This window comes from Enhydra lutris, unplaced genomic scaffold, assembly GCF_002288905.1.
Source record: "Enhydra lutris kenyoni isolate GAN:26980312 unplaced genomic scaffold, ASM228890v2 scaffoldscaffold6, whole genome shotgun sequence".
In the NCBI taxonomy this organism is placed as follows: Eukaryota; Metazoa; Chordata; class Mammalia; order Carnivora; family Mustelidae; genus Enhydra; species Enhydra lutris.
In genome coordinates, this window is record NW_019154090.1 from 20,618,786 (window position 1) to 20,642,565 (window position 23,780).

General features: G+C 40.1%; 1 protein-coding gene across 2 annotated transcripts in view; it reads right to left on the reverse strand.

Moving 5' to 3' along the window:
* The window catches only part of LOC111141403 (Ral GTPase activating protein non-catalytic beta subunit), an 87,664-nt gene that overhangs the window by 24,958 nt on the left and 38,926 nt on the right, over window positions 1-23,780 (reverse strand). The window contains exons 14-19 of one of the 2 annotated variants that reach the window (XM_022493925.1): window positions 21,153-21,217; window positions 19,834-19,963; window positions 17,933-18,054; window positions 16,265-16,447; window positions 15,073-15,224; window positions 2,178-2,365 (exon numbers count right to left, since the gene is read on the reverse strand). In XM_022493925.1, the coding sequence (XP_022349633.1) occupies window positions 2,178-2,365; window positions 15,073-15,224; window positions 16,265-16,447; window positions 17,933-18,054; window positions 19,834-19,963; window positions 21,153-21,217 (840 nt within the window). Of the gene's footprint in view, window positions 1-2,177; window positions 2,366-15,072; window positions 15,225-16,264; window positions 16,448-17,932; window positions 18,067-19,833; window positions 19,964-21,152; window positions 21,218-23,780 lie in introns of both variants that reach the window. The other variant, XM_022493924.1, reaches the window with a different exon arrangement.

Here is a 23,780-nt window from a genome sequence, read left to right on the forward strand (position 1 = left end):
ACATACTGTAAGTACTATTATCTTACTTTGTATCAACCACTTTCTTTTTTAAATTTAAATCTATTCAAAAAGGAAACTGTGTATCTTTAAGTGGAAAACTGTGAGTTTTGGTGTGCTAATAATTTATTTTTTAAACCCATATTTAACAATCCATAAAATTATGTTCATCAACGCGTTGACTAACACCATCTCACATGCCTCCAGTGGTACACACATTTTTGGCAGACCCTGTCCTAGCTAATACTCTTAGTCCAGAAAAACAGACTGGGTGTCTGCAGTGCTGCTGCTGCATTTCCCCATGCCTTATGTACTGCTATCCACCACAGGCAGTCCCTGTTCCATCCCAGGGGAAGTTCAGGGACAGGGAATTGGGCAGGGGGAGGGGCAATGGGGAAAAACTCAGGATGGACTTCCCGAGTGACCCAGATCCTCCTTCTTATTCCCTCCTTTCGTCCTGGTATGGGAGTTAAACTTTTTCAAACTTTTCCTTCTCACTTCTTCTGTTACTAATTATAATAAACTATCAAAATGTTCTTGTAAATCTATAAAATCCCAACTATTTATATTTTTAGTACACTTCCAATGCAGTGAAATTACTAGGAATGAGAGTAGGTAAGTCCTAAAAAATCTGGAAGAGGACTGACACTTACCCCTCAGGCCAGGAAACCTAAAGGGAACACTGAGATTTAACACTCCTTAGGAAGCAGCCTCGGAGTAGAAGGCTAGAGGAGTCATGAATTATAGGCACAGGCCAGGGAAAAAAGTGATGCAAGCCCTAGGTCTGGGACAGGGAAGAAAGAAGTGCATGCAGGGAAGAGTTGGAACTAGAACTTCTGGAGCTGGGAAATGATTAAAGGCCACATCTGTTTTACATTAAAGTCATCGTACCTTACCTCCATACAAGGGAAACCTGTGATGGTATTCATTCATTTCTGAACTGTAGGGAAATGTCTCATTTTCATTTTATGGATTCATGAGATCCTACCCATATAGTCTCAACAGAATTTGCATGGGACTGGAAGACCCTGTTCACCTCTGTAAAGGTTAATAAGTCTTTAATTACTGAGAAAATCCTATGGGGCAGGGACAACAGAAAAGCACAGTATAAGGCTCAGAAAATTTGGACACTAGTCCTAGTCACACCTCACATTCTTGAGTAACCCTGACCAAGTCATATATATCCTCTCTGAGCCTCCATTTCTTCACCTGTAAATGAAGGAACAGTGGGAGATTCCCTGGACCCTCTCTGCCCATAGGTTCTATAACCTTCACTTTCCTGGAAATAAGGATACCTCTGAGAACATGCTTCCTTTACATACTGGCTGATTCCAATAGCCATCAGAAAAAAAAATGTACTCTGAGTAGCCTGGGTTGCAATGGTAGTCATATACCTTGAGATGGCTTATGGTGGGGTGGGGTGGGGGGGAGTTGAGGAGGGAACAAGTGTACACTGTGTCAATGGAAAATCATTTAAGGGTTTTCAGGAGGGCATGGCATGGTGAGATCCATACTTGAGGAAGATTATAATGGTGGCAGTAAGTAGGACAGGGGTAAGGATAAGACATTTTGGAACCAGAGGAGGGGGGATCAGACCAATAGGAAGCAACTATAATAATCTCAGTAAGAAATAATAAGGCCCTGCATTTGGATGTATTGGGAGGGATGCAGAGGAAAAAAAGATGCAAGAGTCACTGGGTAAGCAGAAACTTGGACACCAATTACGATAGGGAGAAACAGGAAGGAGCAGGCCAAGATGACTCCTCAAATTTCCCACCTGTTTGGGTGGCACAGATAGCTAAAATACAATAACGGGGAGTGAGGGCCACAAGAGGAGAAGGGCAGGATCCAAAGTTCAAGAAGAGTAATACAATTTTTATGCACAGTACAAAAGAGAAAATACCCCACTAAAATAAACTTTTTATAGAACTACAGAGCTCCTTTCTGGTATTCAGATACAGACAAAGAGCGTCTAAGAGATTCTATTTGATATGTGTATTCTATTTTCTGACCCTCTCTTTTTCAGTTACTATTATCACACAGTTAGGAGACATTTTGACAAATGCAGAATTGTGTGCATTTGTAGCCTTTTCCTTCCCTATTCCTGGAAACAGCCCGAGAGTAGCACTGACAAACATGTCAATTTAGCAGTGGAAAAGGCCCAAAGTGCTGAAACTTACTCTGTTCATTTCCAAGAGGTTGCTCCAGCATTGCCAGGATGACACTGTTATCCAAGACAAAGTACCGGAAACTATGCTTGTTTATGGTTGGCAGTCTGGAGTATTTAATCAAAGTGGTCTCATTCACCAGACTACAAGGAGAGGCAGGACCACTGGGTGAAGGAAATGCTCCAAGCAACTGCATAATACTATGGAGAATGCAAAAGATAACAGTTAATCCCCAAAGCAAATCTTAAGTTTACCTCATGCATCAATGTGGCTCTTTGAATTTTAAGTGACCACAGCCATGCTTCCACTTTGCAAGTCAGATTTACTCCCTGTGGCAGATGTCATGGTGTGTGCCCCAGATTCCTGCCTCCAAGACTGAAAGCTCCTGTTCCCCAGATGCAAAGAGATGGTGGCCACAGCTTCCAGCTGCATCCCTTTCTAGGACTTGTTCTCAGCCAAGAAGCAGTACCTCACCCCAATTCACTGCTTTGTCCTGGGACAGCTCACAGTCAGAGAAAGGGTGATGTGGGGGTATCAAGTCCCATCCCAGCCCCAGAGCTCTTTGTTGCACCTGCCCCAGCTTAGTGCTTCCCTCTGCTCAGTCCTGCCTCCTTCCTTCACTCCCACAGAGAGGCTGATCCTAAGAGCACCCTCCAATAAACTTCTTGCAAGGAAATTTCTCTCAGAGTCTGCTTATCCAGAGAACCCAACTAATCACACTTTGAAACTGTGGAGCTCCCAAAGATAAACATATTTTAAAAATATGTTAAGTGCTCCAGGTGTCAGGATTATGCTAGCTAAAGTATTCTAGACCTAGAAAAGGACCCAAAGACTAGCCAAACTTCAGTATTTCAGATGAGGAAATTCAGACTCAGATGTGATAAGTGATTTTTAAGCAACCAGGAACCAGGGCTTGCTGCCTTCTCACTGTGTGGCCCTGAGGAGACATTATCCTAATTTTACAGATAAGACTGAAGGCACTGGAGCACCTGGGTGGCTCAGTGGGTTAAGCCTCTGCCTTTAGCTCAGGTCATGATCCCAAGGATCCCCTGGGATCAAGCCTTGCATCGGGCTCTCTGCTCAGCGGGGAGCCTGCTTCCCCTCTCCCGCTGCCTGCCTCTCTGCCTACTTGTGATCCCTGTCTGCCAAATAAATAAATAAAATCTTAAAAAAAAAAAAAAAAGACTGAAGGCACTAATAGTACAATTTACAAAACGCCTATAATTACTAAATAAGAATATTTAAGAAAAAAATGTTTTGTAAACCAGAATTCAACCAAATAAAACTTAACATTCAGAAATGTTTATGTCCATAGAGATTTCTGCATACATTCAATTAACAATAATAATAACTGGCATGCAACATTTGCATCAACATGAATGGAACTGGAGGAGATTATGCTGAGTGAAATAAGTCAAACAGAGAAAGACAATTATCATATGGTTTCACTTATTTGTGGAACATAAGGAATAGCATGGAGGACATAAGAAGAAGGAAGGGAAAAATGAAGGGGGGGGGATCAGAGGGGGAGACAAACCATGACAGACTAGGGACTCCAGGAATCAAACTTTGGGTTTTAGAGGGAAGAAGGGTGAGGGGATGGGTTGGCCCGGTGGTGGGTATTAAGGAGGACACAGATTGCATGGTGCACTGGGTGTTACACGCAAACAATGAATCATGGAGCACTACATCAAAAACTAATGATGTACTGTATGGTGACTAACACAACATAATTTTAAAAACTATAAAAAATTAATAATAACTGGCACTTATCATGAAGCACTTTACACACATTCTTTTATTTAGCTATCAGAACAACCCTCTGAGGTGAGGACTATTATTATTCCCATTTTATAATGAAGAAACTGAAGCACAGAAAGTATCTTGTAATGATTTTACCTTGTGGTCCTAGTATCACCTGACCCCTCACATGCATCTCATTTGGAGTCCAACATACTACCAGTGTGCCACGAGGCCTTCCCAATACGCACTTCATTTGGAAAACTAACGCTCCCCAACACATTTTTGTCATCTCAATCCTTAGCTTGAGTGGCTTCTCCCTTTTTCCTTCATTCTAATGCCTGAATGCAAATACCTCTGATAATGGAAGGCAACACGGCTTGAGAAGTTTTCCATCCAAAATTTTCTCTCCTCCTAGGAGGAGGATGGTCTAAAAATTTCAAAGACCAGGAGAATCTGATGGTGAGTTCAAGCCCCTAAGGTTTTGTGGAAAAACAGGTGATTTACCAGCAAAGCAGAAATGGGAAAATGTGACTTCAGTTTTCTAATATGGGACAGAGACAGATGTCACAAAGTATACGGACCATGTGAGTTGGCATGTTCCAAGCAAGATTCTAAGACAATATCAAATGGGCTGCTGGCAAGGAAATGGGTTACTGAGATCAAATCACACCAGCCTAACAACATTTTCTCTTCTGATAGTGACTAGACTGGAAAGGCCAGAGCATGGTCTCTGAAATCAAGACATACAAGTATTTGACAGTGTATGGTGATAACCTTGGAGATGACATTGAAAAATCCCTGTCAACCTGAATGGAAATCTCTGAGGGTGTGCTTTGTGGGTCTACCTCTGTTTAGAATTTACACCAGTGTCTTTGATTAGGACACACACATAGCAGGCTCATTAAATCTGCAGTTGACCAAAAGTTGAACTGCAGAGGAAGGGTTGGGATCCAAACAATGAGGTAAATCTTACATAAAGAGATCTCAAGTTTAAATGTAGAGTTCTGTACATCCAAATACCTCAAACAAGTAAGTACACGATGAGAAAAACAGACAAAAGATAAATGTGTGAAAAAGACTCTAATTTTAGTTACTTCATGCAAATTATAAGTTCTCAAAACCCAATGCAACCTCAAAGTACATTTGAATCCAAATATAATATCCTACAGAGCGTAAAGATCATCCAACTCACCTAGAATATTATACTCAGCGCCTTTAAGAGGTACCTAAGTAGTGAAACCCACACTGCTGGGAGAAGAATGACCAGGATGATAAAGGTACTTGAAGCTCTGTCTTATAACAAATAGCTTAACGTACTGACAAAAACAAATCACTATCTTCATGAGCACTATTGTCGGACATTGTTACGGCCTGGAAAGAGGACTCCACTAGCAAGAATTTGAATTAGAACCAATAGTGAGTAGAAGTTAAAGTGGGAGAGATTTCAGTTCAATGTAAACATCAAAATTTTAACAATAAAAATGAAGGGGCAACCTGGGTGGCTCAGTGGGTTAAAGCCTCTGCCTTCGGCTCGGATCATGATCCCAGGGTCCTGGGATCAAGACCCACATCGGGCTCTCTGCTCAGCAGGAAGCCTGCTTCCTCCTCTCTCTCTGCCTGTCTCTCTACCTACTTATGCTCTCTGTCAAATAAATAAACAAAATCTTTAAAAAACAAACAAACAAACAATAAAAATGAAATGGGAACCCTGGGGGTTAGAGTATCCCAAAATTAAAGACTAAATAACTCGGTATACGTGTCTTACAGGTGGCTTAGGCAGAGGGGCTGCTGAAAGGTGTTCCAAGAGTCCTAACTCTGAATTTGTATTATTACATGAAGGAGAAGATGCTACTATTCTTAGCATTGTGAGAGGTGTTGAAGAAGAAATGTCGCCTCTACCCAAGTTAGGGAGACAACACTAGCATGTATCAAATATAACCAGATATGACCGTGACAGTATAGAATTCCATACTATGCAGTTGGGTCTGACTTAATGAGCACAGAGGCACAGAAAAGAGTTATCATTAAGAAGCAGAATAGCCGGGAGAGGAGTCAAGATGGCGGAGAAGTAGCAGGCTGAGACTACTTCAGGTAGCGGGAGATCAGCTAGATAGCTTATCTAAAGATTGCAAACACCTACAAATCCAACGGGAGATCGAAGAGAAGAAGAACAACTCTAGAAACAGAAAATCAACCACTTTCTGAAAGGTAGGACTGGCGGAGAAGTGAATCCAAAGCGACGGGAAGATAGACCGCGGGGGGAGGGGCCGGCTCCCGGCAAGCGGCGGAGCAACGGAGAACAAAATCAGGACTTTTAAAAGTCTGTTCCGCTGAGGGACATCGCTCCAGAGGCTTAACCGGGGTGAAGCCCACGCGGGGTCAGCGCGGCCTCAGGTCCCGCAGGGTCACAGAAGGATCGAGGGTGTCTGAGTGTCGCAGAGCTTACAGATATTAGAACGGGGAAGCTGGCTACAGAGACAGAGCCGAGGAGTGAGCTCTAAGCTTGGCGTTACCTTGAACCGGTCGCAGTCTCGGTCAGCTCGGAGCGCGGCCGGAGGCCAGGGTGACGGGAGTAATTGGGCGCTGTTCTCTGAGGGCGCACTGAGGAGTGGGGCCCCGGGCTCTCGGCTCCTCCGGGCCGGAGACCAGGAGGCCATCTTCATTCCCACCCTCCGGAACTCTACGGAAAGCTACGGAAAGCGCTCAGGGAACAAAAGCTCCCGAAAGCAAACCCTGCAAACCCGAGCGGATTACTCAGCCCGGCCCAAGTAAGGGCGGTACAACTCCGCCTGGGGCAAAGATACTTGAGAATCACTACAACAGGCCCCTCCCCGAGAAGATCAACAAGAAACCCAGCCAGGACCAAGTTCACCTACCAAGGAGTGCAGTTTCAATACCAAGGAGAGCAGCGGAATTCCAGAGGAGGAGAAAGCAAAGCACGGAACTCATGGCTTTCTCCCCATGATTCTTTAGCCTTGCAGTTAATTTTTTTTTTCTCTTCTTCTGCTAAATTTTTTTAACTTTTACCGTTTTCTTTTTTAACGTTTTTTAAATAGTTTATCTAATATATATATATATTTTTTTCCTTTATATATTTTTTATCAGTTTTCTTTTTTTAATTGTTTCTTTCTTTTTTTTTTTTTTTCTTTTTAACCTTTTTTTTATCCCCTTTCTCCCCCCTCACGATTTGGGATCTCTTCGGATTTGGCTAAAGCATATTTTCCTGGGGTTGTTGCCACCCTTTTAGTATTTTACTTGCTCCTTCATATACTCTTATCTGGACAAAATGACAAGGCGGAAAAATTCACCACAAAAAAAAGAACAAGAGGCAGTACCAAAGGCTAGGGACCTAATCAATACAGACATTGGTAATATGTCAGATATAGAGTTCAGAATGACGATTCTCAAGGTTCTAGCCGGGCTCGAAAAAGGCATGGAAAATATTAGAGAAACCCTCTTGGGAGATATAAAAGCCCTTTCTGGAGAAATAAAAGAACTAAAATCTAACCAAGTTGAAATTAAAAAAGCTATTAATGAGGTGCAATCAAAAATGGAGGCTCTCACTGCTAGGATAAATGAGGCAGAAGAAAGAATTAGCGATATAGAAGACCAAATGACAGAGAATAAAGAAGCTGAGCAAAAGAGGGACAAACAGCTACTGGACCACGAGGGGAGAATTCGAGAGCAAAGTGACACCGTAAGACGAAACAACATTAGAATAATTGGGATTCCAGAAGAAGAGGAAACAGAGAGGGGAGCAGAAGGTATATTGGAGAGAATTATTGGAGAGAATTTCCCCAATATGGCAAAGGGAACAAGCATCAAAATCCAGGAGGTTCAGAGAACCCCCCTCAAAATCAATAAGAATAGGTCCACACCCCGTCACCTAATAGTAAAATTTACAAGTCTTAGTGACAAAGAGAAGATCCTGAAAGCAGCCCGGGAAAAGAAGTCTGTAACGTACAATGGTAAAAATATTAGATTGGCAGCAGACTTATCCACAGAGACCTGGCAGGCCAGAAAGAGCTGGCATGATATATTCAGAGTACTAAACGAGAAAAACATGCAGCCAAGAATACTATATCCAGCTAGGCTATCATTGAAAATAGGAGGAGAGATTAAAAGCTTCCAGGACAAACAAAAACTGAAAGAATTTGCAAATACCAAACCAGCTCTACAGGAAATATTGAAAGGGGTCCTCTAAGCAAAGAGAGACCCTAAAAGTAGTAGATCAGAAAGAAACAGAGACAATATACAATAACAGTCACCTTACAGGCAATACAATGGCACTAAATTCATCTCTCTCAATACTTACCCTGAATGTTAATGGGCTAAATGCCCCAATCCAAAGACACAGGGTATCAGAATGGATAAAAAAACAAAACCCATCTATATGTTGCCTACAAGAAACTCATCTTAAATCCGAAGACACCTCCAGGTTTAAAGTGAGGGGGTGGAAAAGAATTTACCATGCTAATGGACATCAGAAGAAAGCAGGAGTGGCAATCCTTATATCAGATCAATTAGATTTTAAGCCAAAGACTATAATAAGAGATGAGGAAGGACACTATATCATACTCAAAGGAACTGTCCAACAAGAAGATCTAACAATTTTAAATATCTATGCCCCTAACGTGGAAGCAGCCAACTATATAAACCAATTAATAACAAAATCAAAGAAACACATCGACAATAATACAATAATAGTAGGGGATTTTAACACTCCCCTCACTGAAATGGACAGATCATCCAAGCAAAAGATCAACAAGGAAATAAAGGCCTTAAATGACACACTGGACCAGATGGACATCACAGATATATTCAGAACATTCCATCCCAAAGCAACAGAATACACATTCTTCTCTAGTGCACATGGAACATTCTCCAGAATAGATCACATCCTGGGTCATAAATCAGGTCTCAACTGGTATCAAAAGATTGGGATCATTCTCTGCATATTTTCAGACCACAATGCTCTGAAGCTAGAAATCAATCACAAGAAGAAATTTGGAAAGAACCCAAATACATGGAGACTAAACAGCATCCTTCTAAAGAATGAATGGGTCAACCAGGAAATTAAAGAAGAATTGAAAAAATTCATGGAAACAAATGATAATGAAAACACAACGGTTCAAAATCTGTGGGACACAACAAAGGCAGTCCTGAGAGGAAAATATATAGCGGTACAAGCCTTTCTCAAGAAACAAGAAAGGTCTCAGGTACACAACCTAACCCTACACCTAAAGGAGCTGGAGAAAGAACAAGAAAGAAACCCTAAACCCAGCAGGAGAAGAGAAATCATAAAGATCAGAGCAGAAATCAATGAAATAGAAACCAAAAAAAAACAATAGAACAAATCAACAAAACTAGGAGCTGGTTCTTTGAAAGAATTAATAAGATTGATAAACCCCTGGCCAGACTTATCAAAAAGAAAAGAGAAAGGACACAAATAAATAAAATCATGAATGAAAGAGGAGAGATCACAACGAACACCAAAGAAATACAGACAATTATAAGAACATACTATGAGCAACTCTACGCCAACAAATTTGACAATCTGGAAGAAATGGATGCATTCCTAGAGACATATAAACTACCACAACTGAACCAGGAAGAAATAGACAGCCTGAACAGACCCATAACCAGTAAGGAGATTGAAACAGTCATCAAAAATCTCCAAACAAACAAAAGCCCGGGGCCAGATGGCTTCCCGGGGGAATTCTACCAAACATTTAAAGAAGAACTAATTCCTATTCTCCTGAAACTGTTCCAAAAAATAGAAATAGAAGGAAAACTTCCAAACTCATTTTATGAGGCCAGCATCACCTTGATCCCAAAACCAAACAAGGATCCCATCAAAAAAGAGAACTATAGACCAATATCCTTGATGAACACAGATGCAAAAATTCTCGCCAAAATACTAGCCAATAGGATTCAACAGTACATTAAAAGGATTATTCACCACAACCAAGTGGGATTTATTCCAGGGCTGCAAGGTTGGTTCAACATCTGCAAATCAATCAATGTGATACAACACATCAATAAAAGAAAGAACAAGAACCATATGATACTCTCCATAGATGCTGAAAAAGCATTTGACAAAGTACAGCATCCCTTCCTGATCAAAACTCTTCAAAGTGTAGGGATAGAGGGCACATACCTCAATATTATCAAAGCCATCTATGAAAAACCCACCGCAAATATCATTCTCAATGGAGAAAAACTGAAAGCTTTTCCGCTAAGGTCTGGAACACGGCAGGGATGTCCGTTATCACCACTGCTATTCAACATAGTACTAGAAGTCCTAGCCTCAGCAATCAGACAACAAAAGGAAATTAAAGGCATCCAAATTGGCAAAGAAGAAGTCAAACTATCACTCTTCGCAGATGATATGATACTATATGTGGAAAACCCAAAAGACTCCACTCCAAAACTGCTAGAACTTGTACAGGAATTCAGTAAAGTGTCAGGATATAAAATCAATGCACAGAAATCAGTTGCATTTCTCTACACCAACAACAAGACAGAAGAAAGAGAAATTAAGGAGTCAATCCCATTTACAATTGCACCCAAAACTATAAGATACCTAGGAATAAACCTAACCAAAGAGACTAAGAATCTAAACACAGAAAACTATAAAGTACTCATGAAAGAAATTGAGGAAGACACAAAGAAATGGAAAAATGTTCCATGCTCCTGGATTGGAAGAATAAATATTGTGAAAATGTCTATGCTACCTAAAGCAGTCTACACATTTAATGCAATTCCTATCAAAGTACCATCCATTTTTTTCAAAGAAATGGAACAAATAATCCTAAAATTTATATGGAACCAGAAAAGACCTCGAATAGCCAAAGCAATATTGAAAAAGAAAGCCAAAGTTGGTGGCATCACAATTCCGGACTTCAAGCTCTATTACAAAGCTGTCATCATCAAGACAGCACGGGACTGGCACAAAAACAGACACATAGATCAATGGAACAGAATAGAGAGCCCAGAAATAGACCCTCAACTCTATGGTCAACTAATCTTCGACAAAGCAGGAAAGAATGTCCAATGGAAAAAAGACAGCCTCTTCAATAAATGGTGTTGGGAAAATTGGACAGCCACATGCAGAAAAATGAAATTGGATCATTTCCTTATACCACACACGAAAACAGACTCAAAATGGATGAAGGATCTCAATGTGAGAAAGGAATCCATCAAAATCCTTGAGGAGAACACAGGCAGCAACCTCTTCGACCTCAGCCGCAGCAACATCTTCCTAGGAACATCGCCAAAGGCAAGGGAAGCAAGGGCAAAAATGAACTATTGGGATTTTATCAAGATCAAAAGCTTTTGCACAGCAAAGGAAACAGTTAACAAAACCAAAAGACAACTGACAGAATGGGAGAAGATATTTGCAAATGACATATCAGATAAAGGGCTAGTGTCCAAAATCTATAAAGAACTTAGCAAACTCAACACCCAAAGAACAAATAATCCAATCAAGAAATGGGCAGAGGACATGAACAGACATTTCTGCAAAGAAGACATCCAGATGGCCAACAGACACATGAAAAATTGCTCCATATCACTCGGCATCAGGGAAATACAAATCAAAACCACAATGAGATACCACCTCATACCAGTCAGAATGGCTAAAATTAACAAGTCAGGAAATGACAGATGCTGGCGAGGATGCAGAGAAAGGGGAACCCTCCTACACTGTTGGTGGGAATGCAAGCTGGTGCAACCACTCTGGAAAACAGCATGGAGGTTCCTCAAAATGTTGAAAATAGAACTACCCTATGACCCAGCAATTGCACTGCTGGGTATTTACCCTAAAGATACAAACGTAGTGATCCGAAGGGGCACGTGCACCCGAATGTTTATAGCAGCAATGTCTACAATAGCCAAACTATGGAAAGAACCTAGATGTCCATCAACAGACGAATGGATAAAGAAGATGTGGCATATATATACAATGGAATACTATGCAGCCATCAAAAGAAATGAAATCTTGCCATTTGCGACGACATGGATGGAACTAGAGGGTATCATGCTTAGCGAAATAAGTAAATCGGAGAAAGAGAACTATCATATGATCTCCCTGATATGAGGGAGAGGAGATGCAACATGGGGGGTTAAGGGGGTAGGAGAAGAGTAAATGAAACAAGATGGGATTGGGAGGGAGACAAACCATAAGTGACTCTTAATCTCACAAAACAAACTGAGGGTTGATGGGGGGAGAGGGGTGGGGAGGGGGGGTGGGGTTATGGACATTGGGGAGGGTATGTGCTATGGTGAGTGCTGTGAAGTGTGTAAACCTGGCGATTCACAGACCTGTACCCCTGGGGATAAAAATATATTATATTTTTATATGTTTATATGTTTATAAAAAAATAAAATAAAATTAAAAAAAAAAAAAAAGAAGCAGAATAGCCAAGAAACGTCCCCTGGAGGTAGCCAGATGTGATGTGAACACTGAGCAGGGGAGGATGTGAGCACAAGGGAAAGAGGGAAGTAATGGAACCCAGGGAACACACAGAGACAGGTATGAGCATGCCCACAAATGGCCTGTCAGGTCCCTCTACGGCAAAAGGGATATGCTGGGAAAGATCAGACAGTATGAGTGGGGACAGAATAAGGAGAGCCTTGACAACCAGACAAGGAGTTCAGACAACATGGCAGGAAACAGAGATCTATTCAGTTTTCAATCACTTAAGCAGCAGGAAATAAAAAACAGTGCCTAAGGATGAATTAAAAAATGGAATGCAAGATGAATAGGGTGAGATTAAAAACAGGGAAATTAGGCAAGAAGTGAGAAGGGCCTAGACCAGGATGCCGAGGTTAGAGGGGATGGAGGAAATACTTCTATAAATAAAGTCTACTGACTTAGTCACTGGTTTCATATAGGGAATGACAGAAAAAGTAGAGATAAATCAGACAAAAAAGACAAAGGTTTGTGTTTGCATAACCGGAAAACAGCAGTGATGCAGACAAAAAGCAGTAATTTTGAGGAAGAGATTTGATTTGGGACGGGTTTCATGATGACGGTACTCTGCAGGGCCCTCTTCAGGACTGGTAACTGGAGATACCATTTGTGGAGTTGGCAGAAGAAACAAGACAGCTGCAGATAAAACATTGAACCACCTAGATAACCACTAGCTAGGTTGCCTGGAAGCCAGGGCTCACTACTCATTCTGAGCACATATCCAGTTCTTACAACGTCATACTCTCACAGGAATGCCCCATCCAGATTAGGATAAGCCAACTTAACTTTTGTATAATACAGAGTTCCCAGTGAGAAGGGCTCTCCCCCTTTCTCTCCATATCCTTCTTACTCTTCCAGGCACATATTAAAGCTCATTTCTTTTATAAAGTTTTTCAGTCTACTCCACCCCCAAATGGTCTTCTCTCTGAACTTTTTTTAAGGATTTATTTGAAAGAGAGAGAGCACATGCTCATGTGCGTGCATGCAGGAGTGCGCGTGCATGAGCGCGCGCACGCGCGCACACACACGTGTGTGGGGAGGGGCAGAGGAAGTTAATCATTGAGCAGACTCTCCGCTGGCCGCAAAGCCCAACTCGGGGCTCAATCTTACATGACCTGAGCCAAAAACCAAGAGCCGGAAGGACGCCTGGGTGGCTCAGTCAGTTAAGTGTCTGCATTTGGCTCAGGGCCCTGGAATCAAGCGCCGCATCAGGCTCCCTGCTCGGGGGGAGTCTGCTTCTTCCTCTGTCCTTCCTCTGCTCACTCACACTCTCTCTCTCAGATAAATAAAATCTTCAAAAACAAAACCCAAGAGTTAGATACTGAGCCATCCAGGTACCCCTCCCAACTTTTATTATTTCTAGTACTCATTGCCTGTGTAAGTACATGTTTAAACAATTGCATTCACATTTTTCTGATTTTCTAACTATTAGCCAAACCTCCAGAAGCACACCGAAAGCCTAGCTAGTGCAGTAAGCAAGACTGAACTAATGCATGCATGATTCTAAAAATGTACTGAATGACCAAAGCCCATGAGTAAGAGAAATAAATCCAACTTTACTGTCCATGCCCCAAGTGATAAATAGACCACTGAACTCAAAAGATTCTGGGATCCTGATAAGGGCTGATTTAGATACAAATCTGCAAGCAGTCTAGCCCACCACTTTAAGACCAAGATGAGCCAATACTGATTGACTGGACATCCTCCTTCCTGCTTTTATGTTTTCTGTGTCTTCACCCACAATTACCCTTTCATAAGCCCCATCTTTCCATCTGTATTGTGACTCTACCTAATGATCTCCACTCAACCCTTCCCTTCAATCCATAAATGCCTGCCTTCCCTCTTTCCACTCTCCCCACTTACCAGCCAAATGCAAACTCTCTCAGGAATCTCTGCTAAGGAATCTCTAACCTTTGCTAAGGTTCCAACCTGTCTCCATCCCTTCACCACCAAAATGATGAGAATAGAAATCTTCTTGCTGCCTTAACTACTCTGTAATCCAGCTTTTGATGAAACTTCACCCATCCTGTAAAAGTCAGGTCCAAAGTCATCTTCTCTAGAAATCTTTGATTTCCCCTTGTCTAGTAGTATTCCTTTCCCCTGTCAAGCATGTTATTATACCTCTCTTCCTGCAGCACTTACTCTCCACCTAACATTATAGCTATTTGTGCTCATCTCTCATCTTCCATATTGGACAAGAAGCTCTTTTAGGGTGGTGACCAAACCTGATGTATCTTTACAATCCTTTAACCAAGTTCATAAGAGGGAGCTCATAAATCTTGACTGAATGCACTTCTAATATGTACTATAAATTTAACCGAATACACACCACTGAGCTAAGAAGCAGGAGACTTAATAGAGGGAGTTCAGGCAGATCCCATCTCTGCACTCAGGCACCAAAGTGAAGAGGAAGAGTAAGGCTCTCCAAGATCCTAACTCTAACGTGATACAACTTCAGTTAACGCCAACTAGCACAGAAAAACAAGGACCCAAACTCTCAGCCCCACATTCCTGGTTTCTTTTGGTCCCCAAAATAAGTTTTTCCTTTCCATTTTATTTCTAAAGAAAAAGCATCCTAGTAGGTTACATCACTTCATGCTGAACAACTGGGGAGGAGAGGAAACAACATGGATCATAGCTAACCCCATCTAATTGCCAGGCGCAATCCCTCTGCAGTCACTTTCATACCATGTTAGGGTGGCTTCTGCAGCATCCTTTACCCTCATAGACGCAGGATTTGGCTCCTTATCTCCTTTGTACTTGACCTCTTGCTCACTGTTCTTGGACTTACTTCCTGAAATACCCAGTTCCACAATCTCCAATACCTCCTTAAGACAGTCCTAGAAGCAGGAAAGGCAAATCAGTTTTTGTAATACACCTATTTTGTGAGAAGATAAGGAACTACAGCAATATGCAACAGTCGTTGTGTTTTAGTGGTGGGCTGCAGTTTCCTTCTCATTTTAATAGGTGTACATTAATTTCACAATAATATAATAAACTTTGCCCCCTAATTTTTCTTCAAAGTACTGTATTTGAATGCTCAGAGTTAAATAATAATGATAAATTGAATTCAATCTTATCAATCGTAATTCTTATAAAATTACCACAGACTACAAAAATCACGAAAGCCCAAGTTTAAGAGAACAGTAATTCAGTTAAACCTGGGGTGGTTTAAGACATTAAGACATTAGATTATCCAAAGGGAAGTTCATCAGTTACTGAAATTCTTAAGCAATTCTTTGGTACCATAACTTTAGAAGCCATAATGAAAGTAACTAAGATTTAATCAACAGTATTATTTTAAAATGATATAAAGTTCTCCATAAATACTCAATGGGCCTGATAACTCTTATTTATACTATGAATTCTTGATAACTGTCTGCCTCCCTATAAGGAAGATATTAAATGGAACAATGGCAAGGGAAACCAGCTTAGATATCTGTGCCTACTTGAAAGTAGAAAATATGTGAAATGAAATTTTTATATACAGCCAAACCACTAATGGCAAGTTGTGCTCTAGGTTTTCAGCCTGGCTACCAACTGCCCTTCAAAGTTTGGCAATGAGTGACCAAAGTGCCTTTTGGCCATCTTGAAACTACCACATCCTTTCAGGAAAGAATTTTCGATAGTTCAGATAAATTAGTGAAGGCTCTATCTTTCAAAAGAAGTTCTCTATTGCATTAATTTGCAACCAAATTAATTAATTAAGCATGATGACAATTTTTGAGCTGTGCTCAAAAGGACAAGTGTTCTACCGAAATATAACAAGTATATTCAGTTTAAAGTATGTAATATTGTATTTAAATATTCTCTTTTAAGAAGCGTCTTCCCAACACACATTTTTGTTTCTCCTTCCTGTTTTAAGATCTAGTAATCTAACCTTTTCATCAAGCATATCAGGGTGCTCTGTCAGCCAGACACAGAGACACTGAAAAGCTGCTACGATCATGGAGTGCAGATCCCGGGAGTGAAGAGGAGCTGGCCGACTACACTGGTACACAATGTAGCTGCACACGGAACTGATGGCTCGCTTCCGGTCTCCAGAGTCAACCATCACCTTCACCTGAGCATATTCATATGGGGAACACAGTTAGCCAGAAACCATTGTACTAATTTCAAACTATCTACACTGTAGCCTGACCTTTCTGACACTGGGATACACCACAGGAAGCCTCACTTTTTAAAATATTATTTACACAAATGCACCTGGGTAGCTCAATCGGTTGAGTGTCCATCTCTTGATTTTGGCTCGGGTCATGATCTCAGGATTGTGAGATTGAGTCCCATGTTGGGCTCTGTGCTAGGGGGTGGAGTGTCCTTGAGATTCTCTCCCCCCTCTCCCTTTGCCCTTCCTCCCACGCTCTAAAATAAATAAATAAATCTTAAAAATAAATAAATAAAATATTTATACAGAGGAACAGAATATTTCAGATATATCATAATACTCTATAAAATCAGAAAGAATGCTGGCTCAGTGGGTTAAAGCCTCTGCCTTCGGCTCAGGTCATGATCCCAGGGTCCTGGGACTGAGCCCTGCATCGGGCTCTCTGCTCAGCAGAGAGCCTGCTTCCTCTCCTGTCTCTGCCTGCCTCTCTGCCTGCTTGTGATCTCTGTCAAATAAATAAATAAAAATCTTTTAAAAAATAAATAAATAAAATAAAACAGTTATTTCATTTTAGCATATTTTTTCATTGGCTAAAAACCTAAATTCCTGGGGTGTACCTATTCATCATTGCCAGCTATCAAAAGAATAGCTGCCAATGGGATGCATATACATTTCTGAAGCCCCCTAACCCAACTCTGCAGTGATGCTCTATGGGATATAAAGTTCTGTGTAGCTGCTCAGAGGTATAATTAACATACAGGAAACTATTTAAACTATTTAAAACTATTTAAAGTGAACAATTTCATAAATTTTGGCATAAGTATACACTTGTGAACTATCACCAAAATCAAAACAGTAGACCTATCCATCACCTCCCAAAATGTCCTCATGTACCCTTCTAATCCCCTCTTCCACTTCCTTTATGCCCCTTCCTTAGGTTATTACTGATATGCGTTCTGTCAATACAGGTTAATCTGCATTTTTTAGTTTTATACAAAAAAAAAAAAAGTATTCTTTTTTGGGGGCCTGGCTTCTATTCAGCATAAATATTTTGAGATTTATGCATATTTTTGTGTGCATTTATTAAAATCAGATGATCCTACAATGACACAAAATGTCATGTTGAAAATGTAAGGGTATTATAAGCAAATACAAAACCAACAGGTATTCTATTATCACATGCAAATAAATAGCAAGTATTGAAATGTTTCCTGTAACTTAACAGCAAAAGTATCATTCATAATCTTTGAACCTATTTAAAAAAGTAATGTTCAAATGTTCACGTTGTAAAATTTCACTTGGAGGCCCATTTTTGCACTCTGGATAAAACTATGCTTGAGTATGAGCAACACTGTAATACCCACATCAAGGAGTAAAGCAATACAGGGAAAGAACTCACGGTCCACAGCTATTGGGCTAAAATAAAAGAACTGTTCTCCTCACCTTTGCCAGGCCAGAGAGGAGCTCTAGAGCTGCCAGTGATATGCTCATGTCTTGGCGCCACTGGGAGTTGAGTCTTTGGGTGACAAGATGAATGCTGCGAATCAGGAGCCCAGCAGCTGAATCTGTATTAAGAGCTAGGATATAACCCCAATGCCACATCCCACAGGGAGGGAAAACAACTAAGCATTAGTAACAAGAAGCACAGCATTCCACCAGGCACAGACCACAGCAGCCACAGTGAGCATGACGGGCACCCACACAGTGCTATGCTCCCCACCCCATGGGCCTGAGCATCAAGCCTGACTGAACAACAGTGCATAGGGCACACACACTGGACTGAAGCAGCTTTTAGCTCCCAGCTCAGGTACTTTTACACAGACATCCACTAGGATTTGGCAGTTCAATATATCTTAGAATTTCTTGATTAACTCATAGAGAGTTACATTTTCAAAAAAACAATGAAAACGCTATCAATTATATCCTTGGAATTGTACAGAAAAGAGAATTCACATTTTAGAATCTCCTCAGACACTAAGAATACCCTAAAACATCTGCTGAAATTATTTTCAGGGTTTAAACTATCAAAAGTCACATGCAATGCCTTCTCAAACATATTTTGACATTTAATTCTCCAAAGCTACTTTAATACTTCTAAAAGAATTAAATAACCAAGTCGCCATGTTTTTATTTGGCCTCCAGTTCTACATTTAAAAGTAATCACTACTTAGCTAATAAAAAATTAGGACAAATTAAATTGAATTTATAAAGGAAGCTTTAGGGACATTATACCTGTCGATCCTATCAGAAAGAGGGCAGTGACAACAGAAAAAGGAATGATCATTAAAGAGAGACATTCATGCAACACTAACACAAATCTGGATTTCTTAGTAAAAACTACTTTACGACATTACAACCAGAACTAACACCAGTTCAAAAGGCTGAAACAAACAATAATCACTTCAAACATTTATATTAGAACACGTACAATAATTCAAAAAGTTTTTTAGAAGTGTTTAGAAAGCATGAAAAACAAATTTTCACCTATATTTAAACCCATGAACATAATGAATAACAATTTAAATAACTTCTTCATAAATGCAATTTTTAAATTTGCTGAATAACCACACGATGACCCAATGTATTTGACGTGCTCAAGGATACTGAAAGCAAACTTAAACATGCCTAGACTCCTAGGCTCATGAATTCTCCAGGTAATTAAAAAATTGAATTCATATCTAAGGATCTAGATTTCACTCCAGTCATGTTGGACTAGCACTCAGAGATTCAACACGATATTAATAATTATGTATAAAAGAAAAGGCACCCACAAATTCACAGAACCCATAAAGTAATTGCCAAGGTAAAGGACATCACTGAATAGGATGCTCTGCTAGCAAATGCTTCTTCACCTTTGCTTAAAATTTGTGACTAAAAAATCTAACCAGTTATAGTAGGGTGTAGTTTTTAAACACAAAGACTCTCTTCTCTGGGTTCTAATGTACATTTTATCACTCCACTTACCATACTGCAATAATTGATGTGCTGGCTCTCTCATTAAAGCCTGAGGCAGAGCACATTCTACTTCTCTGTATAACCAGTAGCTGGTAACAGAACCCATAAATTGCCACCCACTGTAATCATTTATAACATCTAAAAAACTACCCAAAATCTAGTTACTAAAAACTATAGAGGTAATTTTACAAGATTTGTTTCCTTTTAAAACATCTTTTAGACTAGTAAGTATTAGGTTATTATACTTAATTTATACATTTAAGTATAATACTTAAATACATTAAAATCACGAACATTCAAATTTTGTTTAAAAAGATTTTGTTTTATATATCTGGGCATTAAAAGTTACTCAATAATCTTTGGATTTCAAAAAAACAAACATGGCTTACCATAATCCCTTAGGAGAGCTTGAGCAGGTCTTTCACTGTCAGGAGTTGTGGGCTCTGTGCTTCCACCACTTGCTGAACTAATACCACTATTAGTGCGACTATGACTCTTCAGGTTATTCTCTCCACCACCCTAGTTAAATAAAAATGGATTAAATATTTGAGGACTACACCCGAAATTGACAACTACAGATAGAAGTCAGTCATTAAAAGCCATGTTGATAAAACGGAATGGGCCAGAGCAGTAGCACAAACTGATACACAGATAAAAACAGACAAGGGATTAAAACTACTACGATGTTTTTGCGTAGACACCATCTACTAAAGGGTATGAAGGGTCTGATGATTATGGGTGTCCATTCCGCAGTGTTCTTTGCAAAGGGGCATCCGAAGTCCTTTTCTACCTTCACTTGACTTCACTAGCTAATGACTCTGGGTCCTTTAAGAATTACCCAATACCTCCTAAGCAAAACTTCAGGAGTACAAGCTTATTAAAAATACAACACAAATAAGCAACAGTAACTTTCAAATGTAGTTACATCATAGAACACAAACAATAAGATATCATGGTTAGTATAAAGATTAACTCCTAGGCATGTAGGGGCTATCTGTTAAAGGTTTCTCTCATTTTTTCCCCCAATAAACAAAATTCATTATATCCAGATCAGCTGATTATTAGCCACCTACTAGGATACAAATATAATTTCCTTAATAATAATTTGATCACCCATCCTGTATCTATCCAGCTCATTCCAGAATACTCTATTTCTCCACTCTCCTGCCTCTACTCCAGGTGGGAGGTCACCTATTCTGAAGCCAGAAGCAAGGGGCAGTGGGAGTCTCTAGGAAGCTTTTTTAATTTGGAAATATTGGTGCTTTTGGGGATCTTCAAACTTTGGTCTAGGGAAGCTCAAAGAGCTGATGAGATGGAAAAGAATAAGCTCAATGCTTGTTTCTGGACAGCATTAGATCTACTAGGAAGAATTATAGAATAGGGGGCTTTTCTTAGATTATTCAAGCCAGTTCACCAGCACAATAAAGAAGTTAAGAGTTTTAAGTAGAGACTGTCCAGAAATAAAGACTGCATTTGGCTGATATGTCTCTCGTGCAGAATCTCTCAAGGACCTGATGAATGGCTAAGGAAACACTGAAAGGTAAAAAAAACCTCAAAATACTTATTTTAAAATATGATCCTTCTGAATAAATGAGCTGAATTTAGAAACAAATGCCTTTAAAAATCACAAGGACAAACATTTTGGAATGCAATTTACATCTAATCAGATGCTGATATTCTGACAGATAACATGTGGTATGCTTCTTACCATCTCCATTTGGCAACCAATGGCTTCTAAAAGTGCTGAATCTTGAACAATATTTAACATTGCCCCTGTAAGAGAAAAAAAAAAGCATTTTATTTAAATATATGGTAAGAATATTAAAATGGCTAACATATCTCAAAAGAGATAAGAATATGATTTTAGCTGACTACTCTTGAAATGTCCATAAAATTACTAATAAATCTATTGACTGGTATGAAAAAGACACTCTTTAGAAATGCCCTAATTCTGATCTGCCATCGCATCAATCATCAAATGTGTTTTAAAGCCACATTTTCTAAAATAAACTTGAAGGTCAAACTTAACTATATAAAAATATGACCACTATCAGATATTTTTAAACTGGTATTTCAGACCAGTTGTAAGCATCTCAATTTCAAGGCTATTACAAACTAAGAAAAAAATATATACATATTTTAAAGATTTTATTCATTCATTGGACACAGAGGCAGAGAGAGAGAGAGATCACAAGTATTCAGAGCAGCAGGCAGAGGGAGGGGGAGAAGTAGGCTCCCCACCAAGCAGAGACCCCAATGCAGAACTGGATCCCAGGACCCCGGGATCATGATCCGAGATGAAGGCAGATGCCCAACTGACCGAGCCATCCCGGTACCCCCAAACTAAGAAAAATATTATGGAATACGTTTAAAAAACTGATTGTTGTTTTAGAAATAAAGGAAAAATAACAAAAATCACAGCTATATCTTTCTGATCAGACTGCCCCTTTTTTTAAAAGATTTATTTATTTACTTATTTTATTTACTTGAGGGAAAGTAAGCTAGAGAAGGAGAGGGCATGTGTGGGGGGAGGAGCAGAGGGAGAATCTCAAGCAGACTCCCTGCAGGGCACAGAGCCTGGGGCTCGAGATGTGGGACTTGATTCCACAACCTATGAAATCATGATCTGAGCGGAAATCATCAGTTGGACGCTCAACCAACTGAGCCACCCACATGCCCTTGATCAGACTGCTTTTTAAGAATGATTAAAGCCACACGGTTGAGGGCTACCCCTGGCTGCATATTTTGAAGGCAAGCTGCGCATATTTACTATCAAGGAACTTACAGCCTTAGAAAGGCTAGAACAGAAATAAGATGATGAGCCTAGCACACTGCTTCTCATCTCAGTGTGGGAGTACTCTTGTCCACAATAAATAAAGAGAGGACAGACTCAACTTTGCCAATCTATGGCAAGAGCTGACAAGTGACTCTTCCTTGAAATGTACATACAGAGCTCTTCAGGGCAAGGGTAAGGCAGAACTAAACAACTCTGTAGAAAATTATCTGATTTCAAGTGATACATTATTTCAATAACCTAAAACACAACTTGGAGGCCCCCTCATAGCAAGATTTAATCTGTTCTTTCAACTCTTTCAAAATGAAAGGATTTATTCTTCCCTATTTATTCCACCTTCTCACTGCATAACATACTATACATACTTCCAGAACACTCAGTCCAACTATTCCTACCACTACCAATTCTTTGGCAACGACATTTCGTCTCCTAAAATGAAAACCTAACGTCATTTCTACCTATTCAAATTCTGCCCTACAAGATCAAATTTAACCTCCACTTCCCCCCATGAAGGTCTTCCTTGCTGTTGGTTTCTTCTCTCAACAGTGAAGACACTGAACAAGACATGCAATCAGCTCTTCCCTCTGTTATTACCTAACACTTTGTGAGAATAGTCTTTCTACAATAAGATTTGCTCAAGGATGAAAGCCATACCATTCAGTTCTTTAGTACTGTCCTCAGAGCACCTGTACTTATGGCCATGCTCTTGGCTTTGATGAAAAGTCAAAAGTACAGAAAGAGACAATTGTAGTAATCAAGCTGAAAAACAATATATATGGCTTAATATATGGCAGTGAGCAGAATAATGAGCCATTTAAAAGAGAGAATCAGGCACACCTTTGTGGCTCAGTCAGTTAAGTGTCTGCCTTTGGCTCAAGTCATGATCCCAGAGTACTAGGATCAAGTCCCACACTGGGCTCCCTGCTCAATGGGGAGTTTGCTTCTCTCTCTGCCTGCCACTCACCCTGCTTGTGCCCTCTCTCTCTCTCTCTGACAAATAAATAAATAAAATCTTAAAAAATTTTTTAAAAACTAAAAATAAAACAGAGAATCAGTATGATCAGGAGACCAATAGAGAACATTAAGAAAAAAGGGAGGAAGCACAGCAACAGCTATTTTTCAGTTTCCTCCCGGCAGGGTTCTGACACAGCGTCCAGATTTGTACCAGACTCAAAATTCTTCCCCATGGACACAATGGGCAGGATGCAGAGGAAAATGCAGATATAGGGGTGGGGGGGAGGAAGAGGGAAAAGGAAGAAGGGAGTAAGGGGAAAGGAGGAGAGAGGAAAGACAAGAGGGAAAGGAAAAATAGCACAAAGAAAACTAAGCAAAAATGACCCCCTAAGATAACTGTAACGCTTTTCTCTTCCCTCATCTCACCCCTTTAAACTTTTGCACATGCAAAAGCAAACATATTCTGCCTCTGATTCAGAATAAATACAGCTGTATTGGGCTCAGGCTTCATCACTGACCCCTGCCTTCCAAGCACGCCTGAGGTCAACAGCGTATGGGTTCTCTTACAAAAAACCGTGTGAACACAAA